The sequence below is a fragment of the Chaetodon auriga genome, chromosome 7 (assembly GCF_051107435.1).
Source record: "Chaetodon auriga isolate fChaAug3 chromosome 7, fChaAug3.hap1, whole genome shotgun sequence".
Taxonomy (NCBI): Eukaryota; Metazoa; Chordata; class Actinopteri; order Chaetodontiformes; family Chaetodontidae; genus Chaetodon; species Chaetodon auriga.
The window spans coordinates 3,184,423-3,212,130 of record NC_135080.1 but is presented as its reverse complement, the minus strand read 5'-3'; the positions used below and the strand labels follow the sequence as shown (position 1 = coordinate 3,212,130).

General features: G+C 44.7%; 1 protein-coding gene across 1 annotated transcript in view; it reads left to right on the top strand.

Annotated features, from left to right (window-relative positions):
* The window catches only part of tyw1 (tRNA-yW synthesizing protein 1 homolog (S. cerevisiae)), a 42,629-nt gene that overhangs the window by 12,293 nt on the left and 2,628 nt on the right, over window positions 1-27,708 (top strand). Inside the window, exons 9-15 of the mRNA XM_076735717.1 lie at window positions 1,583-1,635; window positions 3,204-3,322; window positions 4,579-4,688; window positions 9,157-9,334; window positions 11,147-11,282; window positions 15,440-15,550; window positions 23,922-24,089. Coding sequence (XP_076591832.1) covers window positions 1,583-1,635; window positions 3,204-3,322; window positions 4,579-4,688; window positions 9,157-9,334; window positions 11,147-11,282; window positions 15,440-15,550; window positions 23,922-24,089 — 875 coding nt within the window. The remainder of the gene's footprint in view (window positions 1-1,582; window positions 1,636-3,203; window positions 3,323-4,578; window positions 4,689-9,156; window positions 9,335-11,146; window positions 11,283-15,439; window positions 15,551-23,921; window positions 24,090-27,708) is intronic.

Genomic DNA, 27,708 nt, shown 5'->3' with positions numbered 1-27,708 from the left:
TTCTGATATCTGCTTGTTTTAAAATGTGTGTTTGCAGTGATGAAGAACAAACATGGAGGGCAGACATCCAATTAAAATAGTAGTTAATGGGTGAAGGTGCATGTATCTTCTTAACCATAATCAATGGCAAAAGCTATAATTTGATTTGATAAGCTTTTGTGACAGAAAGTGTGGCACTAAACATTAGAAAAATCTAATTTCTCTTCAGAAATATTCAGATATTGAAAAATACTTCCTCGTCTGTTTCTTGATTACCTGGTGGAAAACTAGTTCCTGTGAGATATTGAAAAAAAAAAAAAAAAAGGCTGCAGACCAACTCTGTGATTAAACTCTCCGTCCTCGTTTTATTTCCCTCAGGCGGCTCACAGTGGAGGACGGAGTATCACTGATCAAAGTATAAATTGTTTGTAGGATTGAAAATTATGTTGTAGTCAAATTTTTCGGGCACCGCCGACTTCGTGCTGTTCGGATTAGAAGCCCTGCAGGTAAAGACTTGTTTCTATTCAGCAGCTGTTTGCAGGCTACCTGTGAGCCTGCGGTTAATTAGCTCTGGTGGCAAATTTAAGGCGTCTCTCTGGAGTTGGTTGAGTCGCAGATGATCACTAACATGATTATAGAAATCGCGATATGACCAAAGCTTCATCATACCTGCTGACAGGAAGTTTTCCAGCACCCTGTTTGGTGAGACACTTGTATAAAATCATTAGCTTTTGCGTTTGGAGCTTGACTGTTTTGGGTGTCTTTGAAGTTGCTCGGAGTGAGGTTAGAGGAGGATATGTGCTCTCAGGGTATTTTGAGGCAGAAAAACAATTTGATGCTGGTCAGCATGTTTTCCCCCACCAAAAAAAACGGGCACAGCAAACATTAGCAGTTTGAGCAGAAAAGGAGCTGAGTTGTGTGTGAGCGTGCCATTGTGTTTGAGCATTTCTAGTTCGAACAGAAACTTATCAAAAGAACATTCTGATCAGTGGCAAGCTGTTCCACTCAGGTGGTCAATCAAAGACGAGAGTTTTCACCATTCAGCCTTCCCCACTAACGTCCTCTAAACAGCCTTGATGAATAACATTTGTATTTGACTCATCTCGCATCAAAGCTGAGATCTGTGGAAGTCACTGCCTGAATTCCTCATCAGGGTATCCTGCCGCCGCGCTGCCTCGCTAGAAATCCTCTTTAAACACTGGGACTTACGACAGTGAGCCTTCAATCCCCACGTCCTGATGTTTCTTGAGCAGATTAAGTGATACAGATAAGAGAATTCTCTTTGACAGACATCGTCGAGGAGGATGTGTAAACACAACATGCCCATTCGTAGCCAGTGGTGTGAGGCCGTGTTAGTATCAGAGGACAGAGAGGCAGACTGGGAACACAGTGAATTCAAAACACTACCCCCCCCTCTTCTTACCGCAGACGTGCCCTTCAGCTACAGCTCATCACTTTATTGGAGATGTTCGGTGGTCTAGCAGAGGACTCTGAATGAAGATCTCCACCTTTCTATGTGCTAATTATCTGCTGAATTTGGCCTGTGTGGACGTGGGTCCGAGTGTTTACTGACTGGCAGCCTTCTTCTTCTCTTTGTCTGCAGGGTACAAACTAATTGGAAGTCACTCAGGAGTAAAGCTTTGTCGATGGACCAAGGTAATGGAATTTACTCTTCTCAATAAAGCCTTTTGACAAACTAAATGCATGAATCACACAGGCGGACAGGATAACACGAGGCGTGCTGCGTACCTGGTTGATAGTTTGAGCGAAAACAATTCAGAGTCTGACAACGAGCTTCGATGCAGAAAAGGCTTTTCGAATGGGACTTTCTGTGTCAGGGCTTTAATGATGAGGTTAGAGGATGTCTTAAATCCATATATCACTCACCAATGGCCTGAATTAAAATAAATGGCAGTGCTGCCCCGGATGATTTTACATGCAATGCTGATTGCAATGTAAAATGGAAAGAAGCTGAAGACAAATGGATTTCCCCCTTCAGTCCTTATTGGGCAATCAAACTTCTGAGATGATGCATTCTGATAAATGAAGCTGTTGAACAATCGTGCAAAGAATGTAAAACTCTAAAACTGCGAGGCTGTTATGATGGATGGCGTGTGATGGAGATTTTAAACCTGCACAGCTGGATTTGAGGTTTAAACCACGATTGGGAAAGGCATGACATCACACTGCTTCATCTAAAGCAACCCAGCGTCCAGCGTCCACAGTCTAGATGTACAGAATTTCTACAGATGTTTACAGACCAGGTATCACTTTGTCAGAAAGCTTAAAATGTATTTAAGTCTTCCAAGAACCATTCTGCTTTATGTGTCAAAGCTGGGAATGCGAGCAAGCGTGACCCTGGAGTGGTTAAACATATGTAAAATACAATCCACCACCTCCAGTTCTGGCCAACGGAGACACTTTTCATGAAAGAATATCATTGTTTTCTTCTTTTTTATTACCTGAGAAGAAAGCAGGTACTGAATGGTAGACCAGAATCTGGGCTGTGCTGAGACGGTGTATGACAATCCAACGGCTGATCACTTTCACATATTCTGGAATTGTCCAGCGATCCAGTCCCATCAGCTAGAGACAGTAACAGGAGTGCGTTCAGTGCTGGGTGGATTTTAGTTTTGACGCTATATATTTTGGTAACAATCCAACCAAATGTAACCTTCTCAAAGTATTATTAAAAGTAATATCTAAGAAATGGCTGAACGAGGAAGCACCAACAAATGTGGAGACTATTGGATCCAATAGATGTTCTGTATGAATGTGGACGCTGCATAAAAAGAAAGGCACCACTTTATATTGAGATTTTACTCTCCCTTTGCTTGTTGGTGGGTTACATGTTTTGTCACATTTCTAGATCTTTCCTGGTTTCTCTTCTGTCGTTGGTTCGCTCAGTGGGTCTACACCAGGCTTGTCAGTGTATTTTCTAGATGGAGGCCAAAAGGACAACAGTCAGTTTTACCTCCTTTGAGGACTGAATGGACTGAGACTGATGTGGACTCGTACTGGTCCTAACTTGATGTCCTGTCAGTGTTGTCTTTGTCTGCCTCTCTTTCTTACTGGGACTATTGGGAAAGTAACCCTTAACACAAAGCACACCTCTGATAACAGGCAAGCTGTATCGGTGACCTGCCTGCACGAGTTCCACAAAACCAAAAATGAAAATAAATAAATGCATGAATCGTATTCATGGTGTTGTTTTTGTTTTGTAGTCTATGTTGCGAGGGAGAGGAGGCTGTTACAAGCACACTTTCTATGGCATTGAGTCCCACCGGTGCATGGAAACCACCCCCAGCCTCGCCTGTGCTAACAAGTGTGTCTTCTGCTGGAGGTATGTACCTGAACAACAGAGCCACTGCAGAGTCTTCACCTCCATTATCACTTAGACAAAACTACAAGTCAGACTTCAGATAGACGTCTAAATTCGTCCTTGCTCAAAGCTGTCTGGGTCTTGACTATCTTGAGTCTAATTTCTGAAAGTCTTTGTTGACTAATTATTAGCTAGTTTTTTTCTTGGTTGTTGGTCACACGTTACCCTGGGGGTTAGGGTTAAGTCTGTGTTTGCTTCTATGAAACTGTCTTAGATTTGGATCAGCACTGCTGAAGTGCACTGCTGTCACATTGCCTAAAACTTTAATTAGTTGTTAAAGGCAGGCAGGGTGCTCGGGGTTTTAATAGCATTTGGGGGTTATTGCCTGCATGCTTAGGTTTCTCCTTGTCTAAACCTAATTTGCTTCTCGTTAGTCAGGCTGTCACTGAGTGATGGTCTCTCTGTGGCAAACAAGTTAATGATTTACACGGAGAAGACTAATGGCCAGCGCGACGCCGAGGCCTAAAGGTGTACACTGATTCATCATGACATCGGCGAGAGACGGGCGCGTTCACTCCCCTCGAGATCCATTTGAAAAGGTGACTGCGTCGAGCGCCGAAAGGTCGCTGTCTGAATGTGCTGCGGTGAACTGCTTCCCTGTCACTACAGATGTGCCTTTGTCTCTTAAGGCAGCTATGTGGGATGACAGGAAGTAAGCAATTTCAGGGCGCAGATGTATTGTTGCAGCTGCCCTCTCCGTCCACCATCCTCCTGTAGCAACAGGTGCAATTAGATTTAATGGGTGAGGCCAGCGTGTGTGAAGTGAGTGTGTGCATATTCATGTGACAGAGTGACAGTCTGAAATTTGCGATGCCTCAGGATTTGTTGTTGCACCTAGACGTCGCACTTAGACCGTCTGAGGGTGTTATTAACACTGTGAAGAGGTGCCATTTTTACCCGAGGATGCATTTTTCCACTTCATGTTTTTGTAGGGTGAGACTGCGCGTGGCCCTCAGTTCACTCCGTGAATAAACTTATTTTGCCTTGAAATTTGTTAGAACGATGCTCCTCTCAGTCGAGGGAAACATGTTTTTAACTCTGTTATTTGTGTCGTCAGTCTAATGGGTGAAATCTGTCTAAATCAGAGTAATGCCTTGGAGCGATACTGGCTGTCAGTTGATACTTAGCGCTCCAGCGGGCAGTGAGGTAGCCTTCATATCTGAGCGGTCACAGTATGTCCGCTGTTATTCCTGTTTATCTGTCTGCCCCACTAACAGACATCACACCAACCCTGTGGGCACAGAGTGGCGGTGGAAGATGGACCCAGCCGAGAAAATCCTGCAGGATGCTCTGGAGAAGCACCAGAACATGATCCGACAGTTCAGAGGTTGGTCCCTTAGCAGGTCACGCATGCGTGAGTGCACATGAGTGTTATTATATAACTTTGTTTCTGTCCTAGCTTTTTGTTTATCGATCCGTCAGCTGCACTGTCGAGTGCACGCCACACATTTCAATACATTTTAATCAACATGAACACAATAGCGCCTCCTCTCCGTCTTCAGTTCCCTGCTCATGACTTCTCGCAGCCCTCTGTGTGATGAAGCACAGTGAGGATCAAAATGCTGATGTTGTCTCAGCTGTTTCGTCACGTCCGTGCTGCACTGCCTCATCAATCACTTCTCAGCCCACACCATACACACACAATTCAATTCCCCCTTCTTGCACCTCCACTCTGTCTTAGTTCTCAAAACACAGAGCCCAGACAGAAGATGTTTGGGCTCTGTTTGTAGTACTTGTACTCATACTATTGGCATTTAGGACTTCATTTCTCTGGCTGCTGCCAGCATTGGCTGAGCTGTCATTGACTTTAACACAATGAACGTAAACAACAAACATGGCGTATTTTCGTTATTCACAGCTGTGAAGCTAGCATGTTAGCATTGGGAAGTTTTGTTTGCTTTCCCTGCCGATCTTATGCGACTAGCTCACTGTAGCTTTAGCAACATATGTGCCTGAACTTGCGGAAGACTCCAGTCGTGTGCACTGTCTTCTTTTTATTTCATTTATCGATTACTGTCAGGATATAAAGAGAATTTCATCAAATGTAACAAAAAATGCCTCTAAATACACCATCTACTCTAGCTTTAAGCGTTGTTTGCGTGTTGTTGTTTTGTTGTGACTTGCTCAAGGGTTACTGATATTTTCTGACCGTGTTTTAAAGGCAGAACTAAACGCGCACACGCAGAACCAGCATCAGTAGATTTATCCGCCTCAGCAGCGTCGTATTGTGAGCTTCCTTCACTTGAGCGTCAGCTGCAGTGCAGCAGTAAGCTCCTGTGCTGCCCCAGCCGAACTGCATCCTGTTCATTATTTCACAGGAATGCTGCAAAAGTTAACACTTGTTTTTTGTGACATGACTGTGGCTGTGCAGCCTGTTAGATTCAGAACTAATTTAGCCAGCAGACCCCTGTCAGCACAGACCCAGACACACACACACACACACACACACACACACACCTTTCCCATCCAGCCCAAACTCATTTTGTCAAACTGTCTTCTTTCCAGTTCAGCTCAGTGTTGATTTCTTTTGCGTTTTTGCTGTAACTCACACAGAAGTCAGTATACTGTACACCTTCGTTTGGGATCCATCGTCTACTCTGACGGGCACTGTGGCCTGTTAAAGTTAACAAGATATAATCTGCAGTACATTGACATAAAAGACTGTGTAGCTGACGTGTGACTGTATCTCCAGCCAGTGTATTCTTACGACCTGGCTTGATCCTGAGACCTTACGGACAGAAGGCTAACCATAAAGTCACTGCTGATCCCATTAAAAAACAGAGAAGCAATTGTACTCAGGAAGTGATATAGATGCCAAATGCTAAAAGCTATTGAGACATATCTTCTTCAAAGGGCTGCTTTATGGCTAATATCAATCTCAGAGTGGTCATTCATGATGTATTTTAATGCATGTCATCATAGAAAATGTCATTTCCTGATGTGATTATAATGGAACAATAGCACACACAATCTTATGTTGACAGTTAGCCCCTTATTAGTTCACTTAAAGTAAGACAAACCCCACATTTTTCACAAAAGGGATTACAATTTCGACATTTTGTGGAGAAAATAAACACATTTTCAGATGCTTCTACAAAGCAAAGCTCGGCAATTCTAATTAGAAACGTACTAGAACAAAGCGTAAGCCTATATTGTCATTATCATACGTAATTTTCTTTCCACTCGTGCTATAAAATCACATTAGGCAGCCGTCAACTCCATTTACCATTGACAGTGATACATTTTCTAATGTCTAGCACAATGAGCTATCCAGACAATGCCTCTGAAACCCACAGCGCGGTTGCGGCTCTGACTGCTGCCTAAAATGTTTCATCAAATAGCAGCTTTAAATGTCATGCGACAGTTTATAATGAGAAGTTATTCGTCATCCTTTAAAGGTGGAAAAAACGCGGTCCATTGCCCTGCCAGCTGTCACTTTAGTTTTGTTTTTCAGGCCCTTCTACCTGTAAAGAAAGTGTAGAGTATCCAGCCCCGAGGCCACTAATTCAGCGGAGAGTCGGGTCAAATAACATTCTTCTCTGAGTTGATTGTTATCTTGGGAGACCCCGTGACATTGTGATCATGTGATTGACGTTAATGTGATTTAATTGCGGTTGACACAGGATATTGTGGCTGGATATAACACTGTGAGGGATCATTTTAAACTATAAACCAGCAGAATATTGGTTAAGGAGAGACTCGCTGTTTTCCAGGAAGTGAAAGTGTCCATTTCATTGAGCCTTAAAGATCTGGTGAAACCGCCTAAACGTGGTTTCAGGTGCTTGCTCAGACCAACTCTGTGGTGATTGGTTGGTTAGGACTTCTCGGCTGGTAATTTGTTGGATTAATTTGTCAACTGGATCATCCATTTTACATTAATATGTACTCAGGATATAAGACGCCACATGCTCTTTGGTTGGCACTCAGCTCTAAATGTCCTGTCTGTGCTCACTGTGTTATACATTTGCATATCAGGAAGAAGCTTGGTGATGTTTTGCAGCTAAGTCAGCTCATGAATTAAATATTTGTTCTGTGATTCTCTTAGCTACAACAATACAGCACTTTTAATTTTTAAAGGACTCACTCCAGTCATGCATACTGTACTTCTACACCGCACAGCATGTCCTCGTCCTCATCGAGAGAATTCATTCAGGAGACGCTGCTGCCGTGTTCAGTGCGCTCTCTGAATCACACATCATAAGCAAATTAACAAGGAGAGGAATTTTATAATCAGAGGTTAATGACTCGTTAGGCGTCTTCTGTGAGTCTGTCGAGCCAAATAATTCAACGTTAGAGGACAGTGAAGGTCTTTGATAGGAAGTTCCTCTGAATCTGTTCAACGGGTGTCAATTCAGTAACAGTTCTTACACAGCTTGTATCAGAGCCCCACTTTCTTGCTGATGGAGTTAATTATTATCTGAGTGATCCACTTCAGCAGAGAGAGCCCAACCCCCGAAGGACCTCAAGGGAGTGAAATATGTGAAAATGTAATGGAGTTTCACATTACTAATACCAAAGATATGTGCACTTAATGAGGTTTCACACACTTAACACACATGCACCATCCCCCTCGGCTGGCTGTTGTGATCGGAGCTGAGTGGGCTTTCGCCTGGGGGACACTTTGTTTTTGATGTCTTTGCAGCTGTTGTGAGACGTGATTTGTCCTTGAAAGATCACAGAAACAGCTGATTCCTGTGGTTCAACCGTGGCGAATGTTGCGAACTTATCAATAATTCATGCAGTTTTTATAAAGCACATGAGGCAGCAGTGGAAAGTTGTATTTGATTAGCCTTAAATTAACTGCCAACTGCTGTAGCTACGGCAATATCGCATTAAATCCCCATGACAGCGGATGTCGCTTCTTCCCCTCAGCTTTTACTGTTTGTTTATTCCCTGTCTCCATCAGATTCTTGCCATGTCATACAGCATTTAATACTTCATACTGTGGGCAGAAAGCAGGCTTATATATGCGACTGCATTTATGTTGCTTTAATTGACACCCCCTCCCTCCCCACCCCCTCCAATTCCCAAAAGCAGACTTGATCAAATCAGATTCTTTATATCTACATATTCCAGTAAAGACTCACAGCGTCTCTCCTGCTCTGTCTCATTGTTGTGTCCCAGGCGGCTGTGTTCATTAATCTAATTTTGCTTGTCTTATGGATCTAATTTGTCTTAGGTTTTATGTGTATAATTTCCTTTGGTGCATCTATAACTAATGAGACTTTCTCACTTTACTGGGTCAAGAAATTAGTCTAATTTACAGCAACATTTGACGCCCATGGCTGAGTTTTATACTGTGTTTAATGCTTCTTAGTTGTCTTTTCAGCTGTTGGATGAATTTTCTTTTTTTTAATTTAATGATCTTCTGGCAGTGGTCAATTAAACTTTATAACAGTCATCCCTCATACTCGGGGAGTCGCTGAGCATATTTTTACGGCACCCTGTAGTCTTCTGCTCCACTGAACATTAGGAGAGTCCAAGACCACCCAGTGGAGAGGAGCAGCGAGGGAGCGGAAGAGCGATGGGCTGGGCTCTTGGCCCGACTCTCAAAGCTCAAACTTCAACTTCCTCTCCTTCTGTCTGCTTTCCTCTCCACATTCTTCATCAGCACCTCATGTCTCTTTTACGCCTGTTTGGTTTTATGTAATTGCTCAGTTTGACCTCTCTTCAAAGCCTGACCTCATGCTGTTATTCCTTTTTTTTTACTCTTAAGTGCTCTTAGCTCCTTTCATTGCTGGGAGGCACTGATTAAGTCAGAGGTGGAGTCGGCGTTAAAACCTCTCTCCCTCCAGGTGTCCCTGGTGTGAAGCCCGAGCGGTACGAGGAGGGCTTGGCGGTCAAGCACTGTGCCCTCTCCCTGGTGGGTGAGCCAATCATGTACCCCGAAATCAACACCTTCATCCGCCTCCTCCACTCCCAACACATCTCCAGCTTCCTGGTCACCAATGCTCAGTTTCCACAAGAAATCAGGTAGACGCGCACTCATCTTGGTTGTGTGGGTGTCATTATTTCTTTCTTGCTCTGAAAATATCCACTCCAGCCAATCTGTTTTGGCTTATTATGTTTCTGTGGTGTATTTTTATTCCCTGCTTTCGCGAGCTCTTGTCTTTGAAGTCTGCGAGGATGAATTGGAAAGAAAGGAGTTTGAATGCGTCTGAGGAGTTAGATTATTCCCGAGCAGGAAGAATCAAAGGTTCAGTCTGCACAGTTATTAGTGCTGCATATCCTTTAATAAGGAGGCTACAATGCTGTTGACGCTGTACTCAAAACACTTTCAATGCTCGGAGCAGCACAAACAAAATCCCAATAAAGTCAGTTATATGATAAAGTTCACACAGGTTTGAACCATTGGAAAACGTTTTTTTTTATGCATTACATCCATACGAGGGACAACCAGTACAGCTAGACACGTACTACTTAACTACTCGTACATCTACTAAATGTGTTTTGGCCACTGAGAGGTTCGAATTGTGTCTTGCAGAATTATGGAAAGAAGAATCCCTGCAGCGATAGATGTCTTTGTTAAAGAGCTATAACTGTTTTATTTAAGCTGAAACAGCTCTCATACCGCCCTCACCAAAGCCACCAGATAAGCTGTATTACAAATCGTTACTACATCGTTAGCTACATGAGTTCAGGTCCCCAGGTTCTGGTTGTCATAAAGGACAGTACCACCTCACTTTGGGTATGTCCAACAGATTGTGCAGTCACACACGCAGGAGGGTTCGTGAGACCCAACGCGACAAGCTCTGTGTGTGAGGAGGAAACACACCGAATGACCTCAGAGTGTCTTTATTCCCAGCTTCTATTTAGCACTCTGTCAACACAGCATGGAGCTGTGTACCTCTCTGACATGCCTCTGTGTACAAAGAATGAAGCCAAGCCTGTTTCCATCACACGTACAGAATAAATTGTGAAGTGTAAGAAGAACTTGCTCAAAGTATTTTCAGGGCAACGCTGCCGTGCACTGAAAAAGCAGCGTTACACAGCACTAGCTTGCTCGTCACAGGCTGTTTTATCGTATACTCATCGAGCAGGTTGAAGGTAAGGACAGCAGCTATCGGCCGTTTTTTCCTGTCTGCCGAGGCCCCGCGGTTGAGCTGATTATTGAATGTCTCTTCCAGCGCTAATTGCTTATTTTTGCATCGTTACATAATTGCATCTCTTACTCAGCAAATGTTTTATCTCTCACCTAAACACATGAAAGTGTAGCGCTCTTCTTGTTTCAGTGGTGTGAATCTTTCACACTCTCCTGGTTTCCACTACTCTGGTGCGTCCTCCTGCTCGAACAGATTTTGTCAGACGCAAATAAGTTAATGTCTTTCCTTATTTGATATTGATGAGAAGCGCTCCTAGTTTTTCGCAGCTTCCTCCTTCGCCGCCCCCTCGTTCTGCCTTCATCTGCCCCTGCAACGGATTGCACTATTACATGCAGCGTTTGACTCGTTGCACGTACATTATTGAAAGACAAATGGGAAAAGAAAGGTGTACTCAGTGGAGCAGAGCAACAGGTCGATATTCAGCCCGAACGTTCTCTGTTTTGTGTCAGGCTGAAGGAGAGCAGCAGCTTCAGAGAGCTGACAGAAACATGCTCATATGTTCTTGGTTGTATGTAAAGGTTTGATTTCATCGATGGACCCCGAGATGAAGTTATTGAACTTATTCTCCTTTTATTCCATTTGTTCAAATGCTCAAAGTTTTTGTACTACCTTTGGAAACAGACTCTGGGTTCTGATCCTCTTCTCTCTTCCATATTTAATTAATTATTTTATTAATTTCCAGGGACCTGGAGCCAGTCACCCAGTTGTATGTTAGTGTGGACGCCAGCACCAAAGACAGTCTGAAGAGGATAGACCGGCCACTTTTCAAGGACTTCTGGCCACGCTTCCTGGACAGCCTCAGGGCCCTTGGAGAGAAGGTGAGATGCCAGCAGAGCTAATTTGGTTTCCAGCCAAGTGGTCAGAGAGGGCCTGTGAACAAGAAGGTGAAATGAAGTGCTGCTCAAAAAGAGTATGCCTGCTCACATTCATAATACAGGTAAAATAAAGTCACCGTCTCTCACTGTCAAGCACGTTTGTGATGATAATCGGCAGTTTCACACTGCAAATAACAACTTTAATGAAAGGAGGTTATGCCGCATCTACATTTTGTAAAGTGACATCAGCATCAATGTGACTGTTCAATCTCCAGTGTCAGCATGTCTGAAAAGGAAAACCTAGTAATATATTAATTTGAAGGTTTCAAAAAAAAATCCAGAAAATTGGTCTAATGTGTCTGATTTCTGTAGAATTAGAAGAGATTTAATGTTTCAGTATCATTTGTGTTGATCTGAGTTATACCAGATAAATTAATGGGGGTGGCCCTGCAGATGGAGAAGCATCTGTTTCATCAACAGAGGAGCCACATGGCTTTTTGGGAGTCTTCCTGCCAATCGTCACCATTTTCTGTCATTCACTTTACTTTAAAGCGAGAGAAATGAGACAGCCCCTCCCCCCACCTTCACATTCAGCTGCTGTGCACATCGTTTCTCTCGCTGTAACCTAAGGGCAGATGTAAAGCCTGGAAAAGTATGCACATATTTCTATCTTACATTAAACTTAACACCAAACTTGTATTATGAAATGGATGATTGGAGCCCATATAGAACTCTTACTGTGGTCATTTCCTTCATGCCCGAGGATGTGTTCGAGGGTCTGTGGTGAAATGTTAAAGACCTTTCAGTGGCACAAGAAAACAAGAGAAAAGAAGCTTCTAGTTCCTCTAATCAGCCATAACTGGAGAACATCATCATGATACTGTCACGGGTTCCTGTTCTCTCAGCTCACTAAGTTTGCTGATATGCAGACGGGGGATGCTGCTCATCTTATTTACGTTCGTGTCAGGAGAACCTAAACAGGAGAACCCGAACAATCAGTCTGAAGTCAAGGAATGCAGACAGTTTATTTTTGTCTGCGCCCCTGTGGAGGATTGGTGACAGGTCATGTTTTTGTTGTGATTAAACCTCTGAATGGAAAAGAGACCTTGTCCACAGTGTAATCCACTTGCCTCACCTGCCATCACAATGCACGGAACAGCCGAGGATCTTGATAACACCAGTTTCCTGGAAACTGGGACTAGAAATACGCTGCGGTTGTGATTTTTAACAAAAGTAACCTCTTTTCTCCAACTCAGCGTCAGACTGGAAGCGACGGATTCTTACCTCCTGTGCTGACTCATCTTTTTTTTTTTTTGTTTTGAGTGAATCAGAGCAGCTGTTACCTGATTGGGTTATCTCAGAGTTCCTATGCCGTGGCAGCAAGATGCCAATAACTGATAAGACACACTTCAAATCTCAAGTGGGAAGAGTGGCTTTTTATTGATTCTTGAAACTTTGTTTGGCTTTATCAGAGTTGATAATTCACCATCAGAATGAAAACATCCAGTGGTTTACCTTCTGTTAAGTGTGTGATCTGTGTCCAGATACCCCTGTAGCAGTTTAAAAAAATTGCATCCAGTAACCTTGCGTGTCTTTTCATCAGTCCGGAGCAGAGAGAAAATCCATTAGCACAGCCTGCATCCAGCCACCAGACCCCTTGTGTAAATCGATCGTCTCTCTTAGTGCGACTCTCAAAAAGCCAAAGTGAGAGAAAAAACGGCGCTTAGGTGCTTCGGCAAAACGACCTTGAGACCAATGTGGGCTGTGAAGTCTCTCAGAGGGAGCCTCTGTTACTCCTGTCTTTAATGGGCCAACTTCCTGTTGTTTAACGCTTTAGCAAACAGTGGACAGATTCATTGCCGTCCAGTCTGAGCTGCCGGTGACTGCGCGAGTCACTGGTCGTGGATCACTGCAGTCTGATTGCGTCTAGATTTTCACCACATGCCAACGAGCAGATATTAATATGAGGTTACTGCAGGGGTAAGTGAAATAACAGGCATGTCTGAGCCTTGCAATAAATACTACCACCATCAAATTAAGATGTCACATTTCTGTCTGTCGGCACCGTGTCGGGTCTGGGGTAGTTTTTAAGGTCATTGCAGTGAGTCAACACCTCATCCTCATCCTCATCCTCATACAGCCTCCTCTGCCTGTGATACACAGCAGTGCTGAACAGTTGATACAAATATTATCGAAATCAGTAGGAGCAGGAGCTGTAATTTGTTGATAAAAGTGAAATGTGTCACAACAAACCATTTAAGGTGAATCACTGCGGTGCTGCAGAGACGCTCCAGCCTACAAGGCGTGATGTGTTTGAAGAGTGACACTGTCTGATCCGTCCGTGGAGGCTCACTGTGGCGGCCAGCAAAACGTGAGCTGGTGTATTTCACTGTGCTGCACAGTCGTAATGGATTTGCATGACGTGGTGTGATTGTTTCACACAGATAAAGCAGTGGTGATAATTTGTGGTCGTATGTGTGGTAGGACGTGGTTTGAGCGTGGGATGAGTGCTGGATGTGCACAGTGCATATTTTGAATAATGTATATTAAAACTAACAAACTAACATTTGCATGACAAACCCTTGTGTCAATAAAGTTTTGTATTGACACAAACATAAACAACAAGCAAAGACGTTTGCTCTCACAAACATATACGGTTATTAAAGTTTAATATTATTGTATTTGCTCCAGAGGGTTGAACGTGTGTTTGCTTCAGTGTGACAGTATTGTTTGTCTGTGTGTACCTTCAGTTTCCAAAAATAGTTCAGCTCAGTATTCCTAAGTCTCTATTTCATGGTGGGCTCTATCTCCATCCTTCCGGAGCGTTTATCCCTCTCTGTTCTGCGTTTGACAGCGCTCCTCCTCTCCTCCACCTGGCCTCCCCGACAGTGTGCTGGGGGATTGATAGAGTTGTCCCTCAGTGTCGGATTTGGAATAGAGGCAGCTCACCTTCCTGCCTCCACCGGCTAATTATCCCCTTCCCTACTGGGCTGAAAGGACCTAGTGTTATAGATAACCTTCCAGTGAGTGAGCGATAGAGCGAGGAAATGAGCCAGAGTGCTCTCTCTCCCCCCGTTGTCGTAATGAAAACAAGTTTCTTTGTATGATCCATCTCTCATGTCATCCGTCCTCAACGGTCCTCTTCTTTCATCTTCCTCTAGCTGTCTTTCCTGGTCTTTCTTTCTTTCCATCACATTCTCAATAATCCTCTTTCTCCTGCTCTACGGCGACAACGATGGCCTGAATCTACATCAGTGAACCGCCAGCCGGCCTTTTTTCACTACTTTTATGAACCGGGGGAAAGCTAGCTGAGCGCGCATCGCGTTAAAGCTGCACGATTCATCGTTCCAGCGTCGACATCACACTGTAGCCACATGCAATGTTAAGTAAAGCAAATGAACTCAAGCTAATTTCCCATGACTAATCTACAGGAGAAGTCTGTCTGATGTAACTGAATTGACTGTGATTTAGAGGTTGTTGCTGCTGAGTGATATGCAGCCTCTACGTGCACAGAGAGTTATTAATGTGTCCCAGAGCCGCCAGTGTGTTTTGGTCAGTAGAGGAGATACACCAGCTCTTCCCTCAGCAGCCGATCGTGCTGTAAAGTCTGCGTCAGTGCTAAGACTGACGCTGCAGACTGACTGACTCCTGACCGATCGACAGTGCTGTGAGTACCCGGTTTAAGAAAACCCCGAGCAGACATGTGAGTTATCTCTCTGTGGTCGTGAAATGGCTTTGAAATGAACTGTTTTGGGGTTTTGGGGAAAACAAAACAGGCTCTTTACCAAGTGGAATGAACTGTGAGACTGTGGGACGAGTCTTTCTCACACACACACACACACACACACACACACACACACACTCCAGTATTGATTTGCTCGACTTAATACACTCGTTGAATTGAATTGTGGTCTGTTTGTTTTTGCAGTACTTGTTTTAAAGGCGTACATTTCACTGCCACTTGCTATTTGCGTTATTGTTTCGTATGGCTTGTCAGACGTGGCTCTTACTGGCACCCCTCTTCATTTAAAGTGTCAAACTTTAGAGGTGAGACGAAACTTCACGTTGGTTAAGAGGATTATAGAAAAAAGTAGACTTCCAGTGTATGACACACCACCACAGTATCACATTTTGACTCTTTCCCCCGTGTGTCCATCCAGAGACAGAGGACGGTGTACAGACTGACGCTGGTCAAAGCCTGGAATGTGGAGGAGATGCAGGCCTACTCGGAGCTCATCGCTATGGGCCAGCCGGACTTCGTCGAGGTCAAGGTAGGGTTATTATTCTCTCAAAGAGCTTTGGTTGTGTAACTTTATGAATTATTGACTTGTCAGTAGATTAATCAGCTTTGCCTTTGTTGGTGAGGGATTCAGTTTGTGAGTTTGCCCTTTAGCTTGTTACCCTGAACATGATAAATAAAAATGCAACGCTTCTTTTTGCTCCCATTTTTCAGTTAAAATAAAAGATCCGAGACTTTGCGCACACCGTCCTTATTTCTCTCTCCCTTAAAAGACCTGTGGCACTGAGCCTTTGGCCTCTGAGTGCACCATTATCTCCTTTGTGTACTGTGACGGAGGTTGTTGCAGAAGGGTCATTGTAGTGTTTGAATAATAGTTGCCCTCAGATGAAAATGCACAGATAAAAAGACAGAATGACATGTCTTAAAGACGCTGTGTGCCAAACACCAGCACTAACACTGCGGTTATGCTAACACTCTGTGGGATTTATGTCCATATAGATGTCACTCGGTAAGTGTCATAATCCGCTGAAATGGTGGGCTGTGTAACACGTGAACCTTATCCCAGACATGGTATTAATAGTATGAGACGGGGCACCTGGTGGCAGCCTGAGCCATGGTTGTCATAGTGACAAACTGGCCTCAGTCTGTGTTCATTATTCAGCTCATCACACCGAGGTACGATTCAGTAATAATGACGGGGGCAGCAGGAGTCGTAGTAGTAACAGCTGCAGCAGCAGTAGACTTAGTCGGTATCTTCCTCACAGTCAGTGATGGAACCAGGAAGTTTAAATCATCCCTTCACTTCTTTTGTTCTGATGGTCTCTGATTCTCCGTGGGACAACTTTCCTTTATCATATTACAGTTTCTGGAGCGCTGCTGTATGCTAGAGGCTCGGCGAGCTGCCATATTCAGTTTACATTTTGAGGGATTACTTGACAGTTGTGCAAGCAAGCGGCATGCCCGTCGTGAGGCATTGAAGTCAGGACTCACGTCCATGGCAGCACCTGCATAACGAAATGCCTCCTCTCAGCCTCTGATCTACAGCCATTTCAACACAGTTTAAACCGTTTACCTGACTGGGTGTCGAAACTGCACTTAAGCGACATTATAGTCATTAAAGAGGTATTTTAATGGGCTGCTGAAACAGTAAATCGTTTGATTTTTTTAATGTAAATCGTTTTGAAATGTGCTGTAACCTCCATCATGTTCCAAACTCAAATCTTGCATCCTGCATTATGATTCCATGGTTTCTGTCCATTCTGTGCCACAGGCGTCATCATGCTGTAGTACGACTGTTCATTTGTTTGTGGTGTTGACGTTGTCTAAGTGAGCTGTGGGCATTAAGGGCCAAGATGCCAAGCCTGTTGATTGAACTGAAGTACCTTGTAACCCTTTGTTTAGGGTGCTGTTCTTTATTTTTGCATGTAGTTCACTTAAAAAGTCCTTCTTTTCAGTTTCTGTTGCTTTTGAGCACGACGCACTGACGAGGAACTTCTGCTCTTTGTTTTGATTATACAGTCTGACTCCTCACAGCAAAAACTACTGAATGTGCTGCTGAGTGCAGTTTCTCCTCAGTTCCGAGACCCTGCAAAAATTAGGCCAGCACAGTTAATTGTCTCCACCTCAGATAGCAGAGATAAGAGAGCCCTGACCTTTGAAGTTACCCAAAGCTGAGACACCATTGTGCTGTGTGTTCATTTCACCACAGGGGTGCCAGCTAATTGGTTTGAACAGGTGATCTGTTCAAACTGATCTGAATACACACACCGAGACACGTCTCAGCCGTCCCCTCGTGTGTCCCACATCGTGTTTCGCTCATCTTAAATGTCCTGCTATAAAGGCAGAAGAGCAGTTAAAAGCCTTCTCACAGTTAAACTTAGCATTCGTGAAGCACCTCTGTCCACCACTGGCCAGTCTCTACTGGGATCCACTGCTCCCAGCTATAATTCTGCTGAATGGTCTTATTCAGCAGGCTGCTACCGTTACACAGAACCACACCTGGGAACTACCCAGCATGAACACAGCCCAGCCTGTCGGGCAGCAGTATGGAGGAGCATTCAGGGACACCTTGACAGTGGATAATGAGTCCACATGTCTGTCTCATACTATCAGCCGACATTATCTCATGTGAGATACACATCAGTCGCAAACGAAAGAAGAAACATTAAGGTTGGAAAGACATTCCTCACTGGGTGTTTTGATAGTTCTGAAGGCCAGCGTGTCCTTGTTTTCATATTCATCAAACATTCCCTGGTGCCGCGTATGCAAGCATTCGCATTAGTTCTGTTTCTCCACTCATTTACATTTTTACATTTTGGGAACAGTGTTGATGTTATATAGTTCAGCATGAGAGAGCATTGGCAGGTTTCTTTTATCGGTACATGTCGACATCACAAGTCTTAAATAACCAAATTGAAGGGATCCCAATCGAAAAACAAAAAGACAAATATTTGTGATAAATAACTACGAGAATATTTTAGCTCTAAACAATATCAGCCATTGGTTGGGCTCTAAAGGTAGGAAAGCTGGTGTAACACCTCCTGTACAGGTGTGCTGTCGAACTGGATGTTTAACAGAGACGGCGTAAAAGAAACAAACACTGTTTCATTAAAATTTCATTGAAAAAAGACTTTTAATCAGGAGGCTTTTTTTCTTCTATTAAGCAGAAGGAGCAACTTGTTTATGTCCTCCCCTTAACTATGTTCTTCTTCCTCTGGTGGAGCATTGTGGTGCTGATGCTGCTGAATTACCACACACACACACACACACACACACACACACACACCAGAATTAGTTGTGACCCAGCTTACTTTGTTGAAATGCACAAACGAAGCTGCCAGTGAGTGGAAGTAATAACGCCGCGCTCTCAGCGGCCTATTGATCGAGCTGTTCACTGGAGACGTTTTAGCTCTTTCTGTAGGTTATCAGTCACGACGCTGCAGCGCTGCAAACGAAACCACTGAAGATAATAAACACTCACCTCCAGTGAGTGGTGCCCACTTCAGCTCACAGCTCACACTGATAGAAGTCAAAATAGCTTCATTCATGCTAACAATCCTTTAACTGTTACTGCACAAACATAACTGAACTTTTAGCACTGACAGAAAACTGCAGCAGTGGACAAGTTTTCGATGCTGAAGGTCGAATCATGTGGTGTGGAAACAAAACGAAGCTTCCTGAAGGGCCAAAAGGCAGCGTGTGTGTGTACGTGCATGTGCGCGTGTGTTTTTAACCAACAGAGTGAGGGCGTTTTTGGAAAGTCCTCCCAACTTCAGAGGGCTGTTTGAAGGTTAAGGCTTGGTTTAGGTCGGGGTCGGGGTTAGGCCTGTAGCTGTGATGCTGAGGGTGAGGGGCTCAGGAATACATGAGTCCATTAGTGTCCTGACCAGGATGTGTGTGTGAGGGTGTCTTTCATTTCCCGCCTGATGAAGTGTTTTTGTATGATCCTACACTAAAACTAACAAGCTCACTCTTGTCCCGTCACTCATCCCCTCAGTGCCTGTTGTGTGTATGAAGACACACTGTGTTTGTCTTGTACGTGTGTCCCGTCGCTGTCCGTCCTTTGTCCGTCCAGTGGAACGTCTTTGCACTCATTCATGGAGTTGCACTAAACATCCTTGCAAACATACACAGTGGTTTGCTAACGTGCAGCCTGGAGAAGAAAAATCCAGCTGTTGGGGGAGTTATTTATTTCCCGTTGTGGTCTGGGGCTCAGGGTGGCCAGACGAAAATGAGCAAGCTGTGCCTGGCACCAAAGGGCAGCGGGCAGAGCTTCACAATGCTTCCGTCGCCTGTGTGTCCCCGGCGTAACACAGCCTGTCTCTGATAATGCTTCAGTAAGTTGCTGTAAGCGAGAAGCAATCTGGCTATAAAATAGAATTCAATGTTTTTGTGATTTTGAGGCGTCGTGATGTGATTCAGAACGCTCGATGACACCAGTCTGACATGCTAATATAGCCTCTGTCTTTGCGCTGTACTCTTCTGCAGTGCTGCTACGGGGCAGCAGGATGCATCCAGGGTCACTGAGTTATTAGACTGGATACGATCATACAAGCATAGAAATGGTAGAGGAGGCTGAGAAACTCACAGGGTTGTGCAGACATCAGATCGCACAGCCAGCGGATGGAGAAATTCATCCTTGTCGGTCCTGAAGTACCTTCAGAGTGTGTTCTCCTGTGGCTTATTAATTGCTTTGTCCTTTATTCATTAGCGTCTGGCTGGTCCCTGTCCTTTCTGTCTATATACTGTTAGTGACACACTCGTGCTTCCTCATCTTTCTCATCTTCTTCTTGTCTTCTCTGCCTTCTTCTGCCTCTCTCAGTTCTTTTCATTGTGTTCAAATCTGCTCTTGCACTCAAATTCGTCATGTGTTGTAAATGTCAAAGCAATTTTTTTGCCATCTGTGCAAAAATGAATTCGACCAGCTGTGTGACAATTAAAGGATCCCCTCTGCAGCTCCTCTCTCCCTTTCCTCTAGATTAAGCTCATTTTACCTACTTACATGCTGTGTTTTATTGCTACTTAAGTAATCAACAATTAGCTTCAAGCAAGTCTTGGCGTCACAATGGGGTTTATGATGTGCTGTTATTGGGTGAAAAACACACTGAATCTAAGTTGTCTCTTGAGACTTGGCTGGCTTTTCTATTAAAGATTTCTCGTAGGAGTGCGTATTGATCCACCACAACGTGGCATTTCTCCATATCTGAGAGAGCACAACACTAACAAGACAGCAGGGAGCGTTGAAGTGGTCGGGTAATCAGAGATACCCATCAGATGTGGCGAGCACACACAGACTTTACACAGGAACTGAGATGTTAATATGATTTAAGCTGCGCTCACATCTTTCACTGTGTTCATGCACTGCTTCCTTTTATCACACAGAGAGAGAAGCAAAGACTAGAAGCAAAAAGAAAAAGTTTGTTTGCGTTTGTCATACCCGGGTCTGCAGTCGAAAATGATCGAGTCTGACCTCCATCCTGACAATTATTTAAGCAGCCTCACTGCCACAGATAGTGTCACCGTCAGGGTGAACTCTCTCTTATCTCCCTCATCTTTGGTGCCTAAATTATATCCTCTGTCTCTCTCTTATCTATATGCCCCCCCGCCCCCCGTCCTCCTGTATCTGAGCAGTATATCATCCCATACTGGGCAGATGAATCTTTCTGGTCGCTGAGATTCAGGCAAGCTATCGACCTGAGCATCATGAGGCCTGTAATTAGAGCATCCCAGGATGAAAGCAAGAGGTAGAAGAAATCGGAAGCTTAACACCGAAATCTGTGCAGGTTTGTTCCTGACCCATTAATTATTAGTCCATCATCTTATATGGCGCAAACACTCGGCCTACGCAATTTACCATCCGCTGTCCAGCTGTGTGATTCATCATCTCAGCGCTGCATCGACGCCGCTTACCTGCCGCTGGCGCCTCGCTCGCCCAGGGAGGGAGTGGTTTGCTGAAAGGGAGAGAGAAGGAATTTGGCAAGGGCGTAAATGTTCAGAGATAAATTCAGTCAAACGCACACAGCTGATTGTTGCACACAGCGGGGGGGGGGGCCTTGACGATCAGCAATTATGATTTTCATCGAAGGCGAAAGACATAGATTATTAGTGAACAGGTGAAGGGCTCTCGTTTCCCTCCAACTCTGCCAGACTCACAAATAACTTCCTCAATGAAACGGCTCATTCATCCCCTCCTCATCTCTCACACATCTTGCCCCATCTCCTCCCATTGCTCCCGTCTCCTGCCCGGCCCATTCCTGGTGATTTATACGTAGTCCTGGAGAGTTGATCTTTATTCAGCGGGCCTCCAGGCAAGGCTGATAAAACCAAGGCCCCTCATCAATTCTGTCCAGTGCCCCTGCCCTGCCTTGCCCCCAGCCACATCCTGACTCTCTCTCCAAACTCAATCCCTGAAGATATGGTTCACTTTCTGTCGGTGTTATTTCTCTTTGTGCAGCGAATTCACAAGCAGCCCTACAAGACGTATGTGGTTAGATTACTGTAGAAATGGCTGCAGTTCACACCTGGAGGCAGAGATCCCCGATGACTGCCGACAGGACGGGCTCAGACCGATGTGAACCGCACTCACATCTCTCTGAGATCAGTTGTAAGGCTGTTTCTGTGTCCTTGAGTTTTCTGTTTCCACAGACTGTCCACCTGTTTCGTGGGTATAAATCTGCTTTTCTTCTTCTGTGGTATTTCCTCGTCCTCAGGCATATCGTGTTTTCAGTGGTCAGAACTTCCCAGACCTCAGGCTTGCAGGATTATTTGCATAAGTCATAATATTGCTCAGCGAAGAGGTGGGAAGCCCGCAGCGAGCTTTTCATCGCCTGTGACTAAGAATTAAAACAGTTTTAACCGATTTTCATAATTTAGCACCACTTAATGCTAATTAATTTTTTTTTATTTATACTGCACATTAAATCTTAAAGAGTGGAAAAATGCATATTAAATCTGCTCAGTAAATCTTCTCAGCTCGTCTTATGAACACACACACACACTCCTGGTGTCCATATCGTCAGGTGAGATCTTTAAATGGTTTCATTGGTTTTCACTGAAGATTCACTACAACCATTTTTTTCACACACACACACACACACATAAACACACACGCACAGGCGGCTACTCTTGTTTTTCCTCCCTGAGATACCTGGGTGAGGATCAGACTGCGTTCCTGGCCGAGGGATCAGAGAATCACGGTCGCACAGCTGCTGCCTTGGCTCTATGACAGCACACTGACACACAGGTTGTGTGTGTGTGTGTGTGTGTGTGTGTGTGTGTGTGCATGTGCATTTTTCTGCATAAAGACTGAATCTTAGTGAGAAATGTTGAAATGAGTCAAACAACTTAAATTTAGATTCAGCTTGTTTGCATCAAAGGGATGAAGCTGCACTACGAATCCCAAACCAAACATTATGCTTGTGTATGACTTGTGTAAACAAAGCAACTGCAAAGCATCTCCGTCTTACTCTTATGTGAGGCAGCTCGGTGCAGCCCAAAGAACATCTGCATACGTCACCTAAGCAGTATGTTTCATATATTTAGTCTGCTGCGTATGTAAGAGCCCCGTTCCTCTGGTGCTGTGTGGGGTCATCGTCTTTCTTTCTCCCTCGTCTCTCCTTCCAGGTTTAAGAGACTCTGAGAAGCTGATTCAATGTCGATGCTCACAGAAATGCTGAAAAATGAAATTCATATAACTTGTGCAGACTCGACCTCTGCAAGGTGTTTGCTGTGCCAGCGAGAGTGGTTTATGAGCACGCAGGTGGCTCCGGGTCTTGACCGTGAAATGCAATAAACAATGAACTGCACAACAGTTTGACCCATACATTTATTTAGGGACTGAAACTTAGAGGTCCACATGCTTTTGAGTCTAAATTGAAGCCCAGCTACAAAAGTAATGATTAATCCGATTGCTGGTGCAGGTCTTGTCTTGGTGGGCACTGGTTTGGAGCTGCAGATCCCCTCAAAATAGGCATCAAAGACGCACCTCCTTCGTGCTCCTTCGTGCTCCTTCGTGCTCCTTCACGCCTCTCTGCTCTCAGCCCAACTCGTCAATACCTTCTCTTCCATCTCCTCTCAGTGCCTCTCTCTCCTCATCACTTGTAACCGCAGCACAGCTTTGCCACTATTGATCAGAAAACACTCAGTACCCGCCCTGCTGTTTTCATAGATTTTTGTGGCCAAGGCCAGGTGGTTTTACACCTCCCACTCCCCTTCTCTCACCTCCTGAATGGGAAATGATGTCAGATCCAAAGGTTTACTGGTGAAGGTCGTAGTTGTTGCTGTGTATGAAGCCTTTTCACTGCAGACATCAAAAATAAAGAACAGGTTGCTCTTTTATGTCACTACTTAAATATGTTTTGTCACATGAAAGCTTAAGGTGACCATGGCCAATTCTTGCATTTCATCTGCTCATCTGTCAGATTGTCTACTCGTGCGTACGCCACAAACTGCTACTGTAGGAACGTTACATTTGCTGAAATGGAAAAGACGAAGCTAACGGCGTTAACCGCCGGCGCCTATCTGTGCAGCAGGAAACAGACCGGCTCCACCTCGCTCTTCATCCCCGTCCGCTCCTTCACTGCTCACCGGCGGGTGAAAACCAACCCCACATTCACTCTCGTGTTGTAACAAGCTTCGTCTGCTTGGCAGCTTGCTTCACTATATTTGTGTTTGTTTGCACAGTGTCCACCATTTTGCCGGTGCATCATTTTTAGATGTAATCATAGTTTAGCATTATGATGTGTTATCAGCCTCAGAGATCCAGTACAGGTCAGGCTTTTGTGTGGAGGCACTGACAGATTTATCTTTTTCCTGCAGAGTTGCTCTTCTCCGTGGGTTAATTCTCCTTAAAACATGCCTCTTCTCTGTGCTTTGTGTCTGACTGTGTGCTCACGTTTGTGCAGGGAGTGACGTACTGCGGGGAGAGCGCTGCCAGCAGTCTGACCATGGCTAACGTCCCCTGGCACCAGGAAGTGGTCGCCTTTGTCCAGCAGCTAGCTGACATGCTGCCACAGTATGAGATCGCCTGCGAACACGAGCACTCCAACTGTTTGCTCATCGCACACACCAAGGTAAGAACTCAGCGTCAGAGACATAACTTCACGTGTGTGAAGCCTCAGCCGTTAAACACAGCGATAAGATCATTAACTGATATGAGAAATAGATTTTCAGGAGTCATTGACCGTAGAAGATAAATTCATATTTAAGAAACACACAGAACAACTGGGTGAAAACTAGCTTTCCTGTTGAGACTTATTGTCGGCTGTCCACTGTCGAAACACACATACATGATCATTTGGTGCAATGATCTGCTGTTTATTTACAAGGTGCACCTGACTGCCTGCTGCTCTTTTTTAGCATTTCTATATACGAGTTATTATCATTATCAGTGGACCCAGACAGTGGATGCTGCATTAAGCATCGTAATCATAAAAAATGCGTCCCTGTTCATCCTCCTTTCAGACACAAACGTACACATCCTTTATCTCCATTTTCTTTCATAATAACTCTCCAGACAGCTCAGAAAATCACTGCAGGCTTCTAGTTTTCAGTTTGTGTTTTGATTTATTCTCGTTTTTATTATTTATATAATTTGGTCTGCTGTCTGCCGTCCTTCTGAAATATGCAGCCATTGGAGCGGTTTATTCTGGCTCTCCCGCCCCGGAAATCAGGCAGTGGTGCCAAGGCTACTGTCCGTCAATAATTAATGAGTGATTAATTGCCATCTTGGCTCTCTCTGACAGAGTGGAAATCCAAGCCAGCCAGCAAAGCACCCACCCCTCCCTATCACACACACACACACACACACACACACACGCATAAACATTGTGCTCGATGTGTTATCACAGTTTATTGAAGCACCCAAACTTCTCATCCATCTTTGTTTTTATTTACTGGAGCTTTGTTTTCATGGGACTGCACAGACTTGTTTACCTCGGTGTGTCTGTGGGCTCGTTCTGGGCCCCTAAAGCCCGGAGGGACAACAGGAGAGACACACATACTCCACCAGTTTTCTCCTGCGCAGTGAAATGCTTATCTTACATTTCAAGTTACTTTTCTGAGAAAGAAAAAAATCCAAGAAACCGCAGTTCAGTATTTTCCTGTTTCTATGATTCACGATGGAGTTCAAACAGGACGCTGGCAGCAGGAAGTTGCAGGTGTCATGTGGCGGCTGATGTTCATTTAGTGACACGTAACAAAACATTTTAACAACAAACGATACACGTTTGGTGACGAACTAATCTAAAAATGTGGAAACTGGAAATGTGCACTGTAGCACAACTCTGAGTGCTTCATGAGTTTAAACATTATAACGTACAACTTGTGTTTTGAACGTCTATAAGAGGAAAACTATCTTGATCCGTGCCAGATGTTTTGGTCCAGAGTGAAACATCTCCACAGCACAGCCGGCTGAGCTGTAGGTGCGCTCGTGTTCTGTGAGGTGTTCAATGTAAAACGCACTTTAGAAATGTGCTGCTGGTTTCTAAAGATCAACTGACATGTAGGTCCACACATAAACATACACAAGGAGCATCATCACTGTAATTACTTTTTCTTGGTTGTGACACACACACACACACACACACACACACACACACACGCCTCAGACAGGAAAAGGTGCTTAAAGGCCAGTTGTTCACTTAATTCCTTCCTTTTCTTACACACCAGCAAGAACACAATGGATATTCCACTGGACTGAGTTCCACCGTCCTCTGTCCATCGTTCCCTCTCCTCCTTCCTCTTCCTTCCGTTTTTCCTCCGTCCATCATTCTCTCACCAACACAAATGTAACGGGATCCATGTGTGCGACTGCTTAAGACACTTTAATTCATTTGCACCTCCTCGCCTACGACTGCCAGTCTTTCTTAATATACACACCGCAGCACACATGCTCTTCATCTCTTTCCGCTTCCTGCTCCCAGTCATGCAAATTGCAGTATTAGTGCTCGATGCTCTGAAGCAGCTTCTACCTGCCTGTTAACCGATAGCTCTGCCTGAACCACCGTGAGAAGAATGAACAGCGTTTTGCACTCAGTGCGTCGTTTGAGGCTTTCTAAGCTTCTATAAAGGCTTTTTCATGAAAAAACAGTGTGTCAAGCACACACACACACAGTACCTCCAGTTATGCTTTTTCACCGCATGTGTGCGGGTTGTCAGTGTGTGACAAAGACGTGTGCACACACTATGGAGGAAGTGTCTGAAGGTTATTATTGTAAAATAAAACTGGAGCAAAAATTAGGATTATAAAGTGGGAGAGATGTCCAGAAAGTGGAAGAAAACATGAGTGAAGGGCAAACACACACACTTCCTTTTTTAATTTAACCTGCGTTGAAGGAGTCGCTCCTGGTTTTTGGGCAGTCATCAATAATCGAGCAGAGTTTGGGAGCTGGATGCATTTGTAGGTTCCTCCTGTGAACGGAGGTCTGACGTCTTTCTGCTAAGTGTCTTCTGCGTCCTGAATGTTCTCGTGCAGCACAGTCTCAGCGGGAGGACGATCTCGACTGCGAGTCCTCCAAGTTTTAATGTTAGCTTACGTAACGGCGGAGCTTTGAACGTATCACAGGAAGGCACGTCAGTCTCATTTTGTGTGTGTGTGTGTGTGTGTGTTCGTGTGTGCATGTTGGATGATTTTACTGTTTGATGTAGTCCTTTAAAAGACATCAGAGCTGTGAGAGAGAGAGAGCTGACTCTTTAGCGGCGAGCAGGGCTCGATCCTCGCTGCACTGACACACCATCATCATTAGCTCCTTCTCAGCCCCTGGGATCTTCCCATTGATGGGCATTTCTCTCTTGTTCTGCCTCTCTGCTTCTCTCACACCTCATTCTGCTTTCTCTGCCAGCCTTTTCCGTCTCTCATCTCGCCTCTTTTTTCTCTCCTTCCCTTCCCCCATTTTGTTTTGTTTCCCCACTTGTTCTCTATGGTCTCCCATTAATCTCGGTCCAATTTTTCTCGGAGGACGGTGTGATGAAAACGGCCAACCTCCCAGAGACCCGCTGACTTACAAATCGGTGCTTTCAGTGGACCTGTTGTGTTTGTGTCTTTCAACGTCCATCCAGGCTGTTTGACTGTATACATATATGTACGTCCTCAATTTGTGGAAGACAGAGAAGATGTGACTGTGTTGCATTAGTAGTCTGTGTGTGTGTGGACGTAGCGTACAGCTCATCGCCACGTGCTCCTACGTGAAGGAACCTCCTGCTGCGCTCGGTGAAGAAGCCGTCCTCATCAGCCTCAGTGATCCTCGGCGAAGACGTCGTCAGTGAAGTCAACGGGCCGTCTTGTTCTGGTCACAGCTTTGCTTTGTTGCTTAGAGACTGAAAATGTTTGCCGAGATGGCGGCTGAACAAATATCATCCCTCCTCCTTACCACAAACATTGATTCCCAATACGCACAGTGTTCAGCCCCCCCCCACTTCTCAGGGCTCATTAGCATTGCAGCGGGTAGATTTTCTCTAATGGCTTCGGCAGGCGCAGGCATGCAAAGGCTAACGCTAAAGCGCCTCATGCCGTTACTCCCTTAGCTGGAGAGCAGGAAAGTCTTTAACTTGGCAGATAACTGAGAGTCCATCATGAGTACATGTGGTGTCACTCTGAGTTGCCGTCCTTTCTCAGTCAGTGATGTCATGCTAGCTTGCTTTCCCTCCTGTTGTGTACCACAGCAGTAGAAGCCGTGTGGTGAAAGTGGGAGA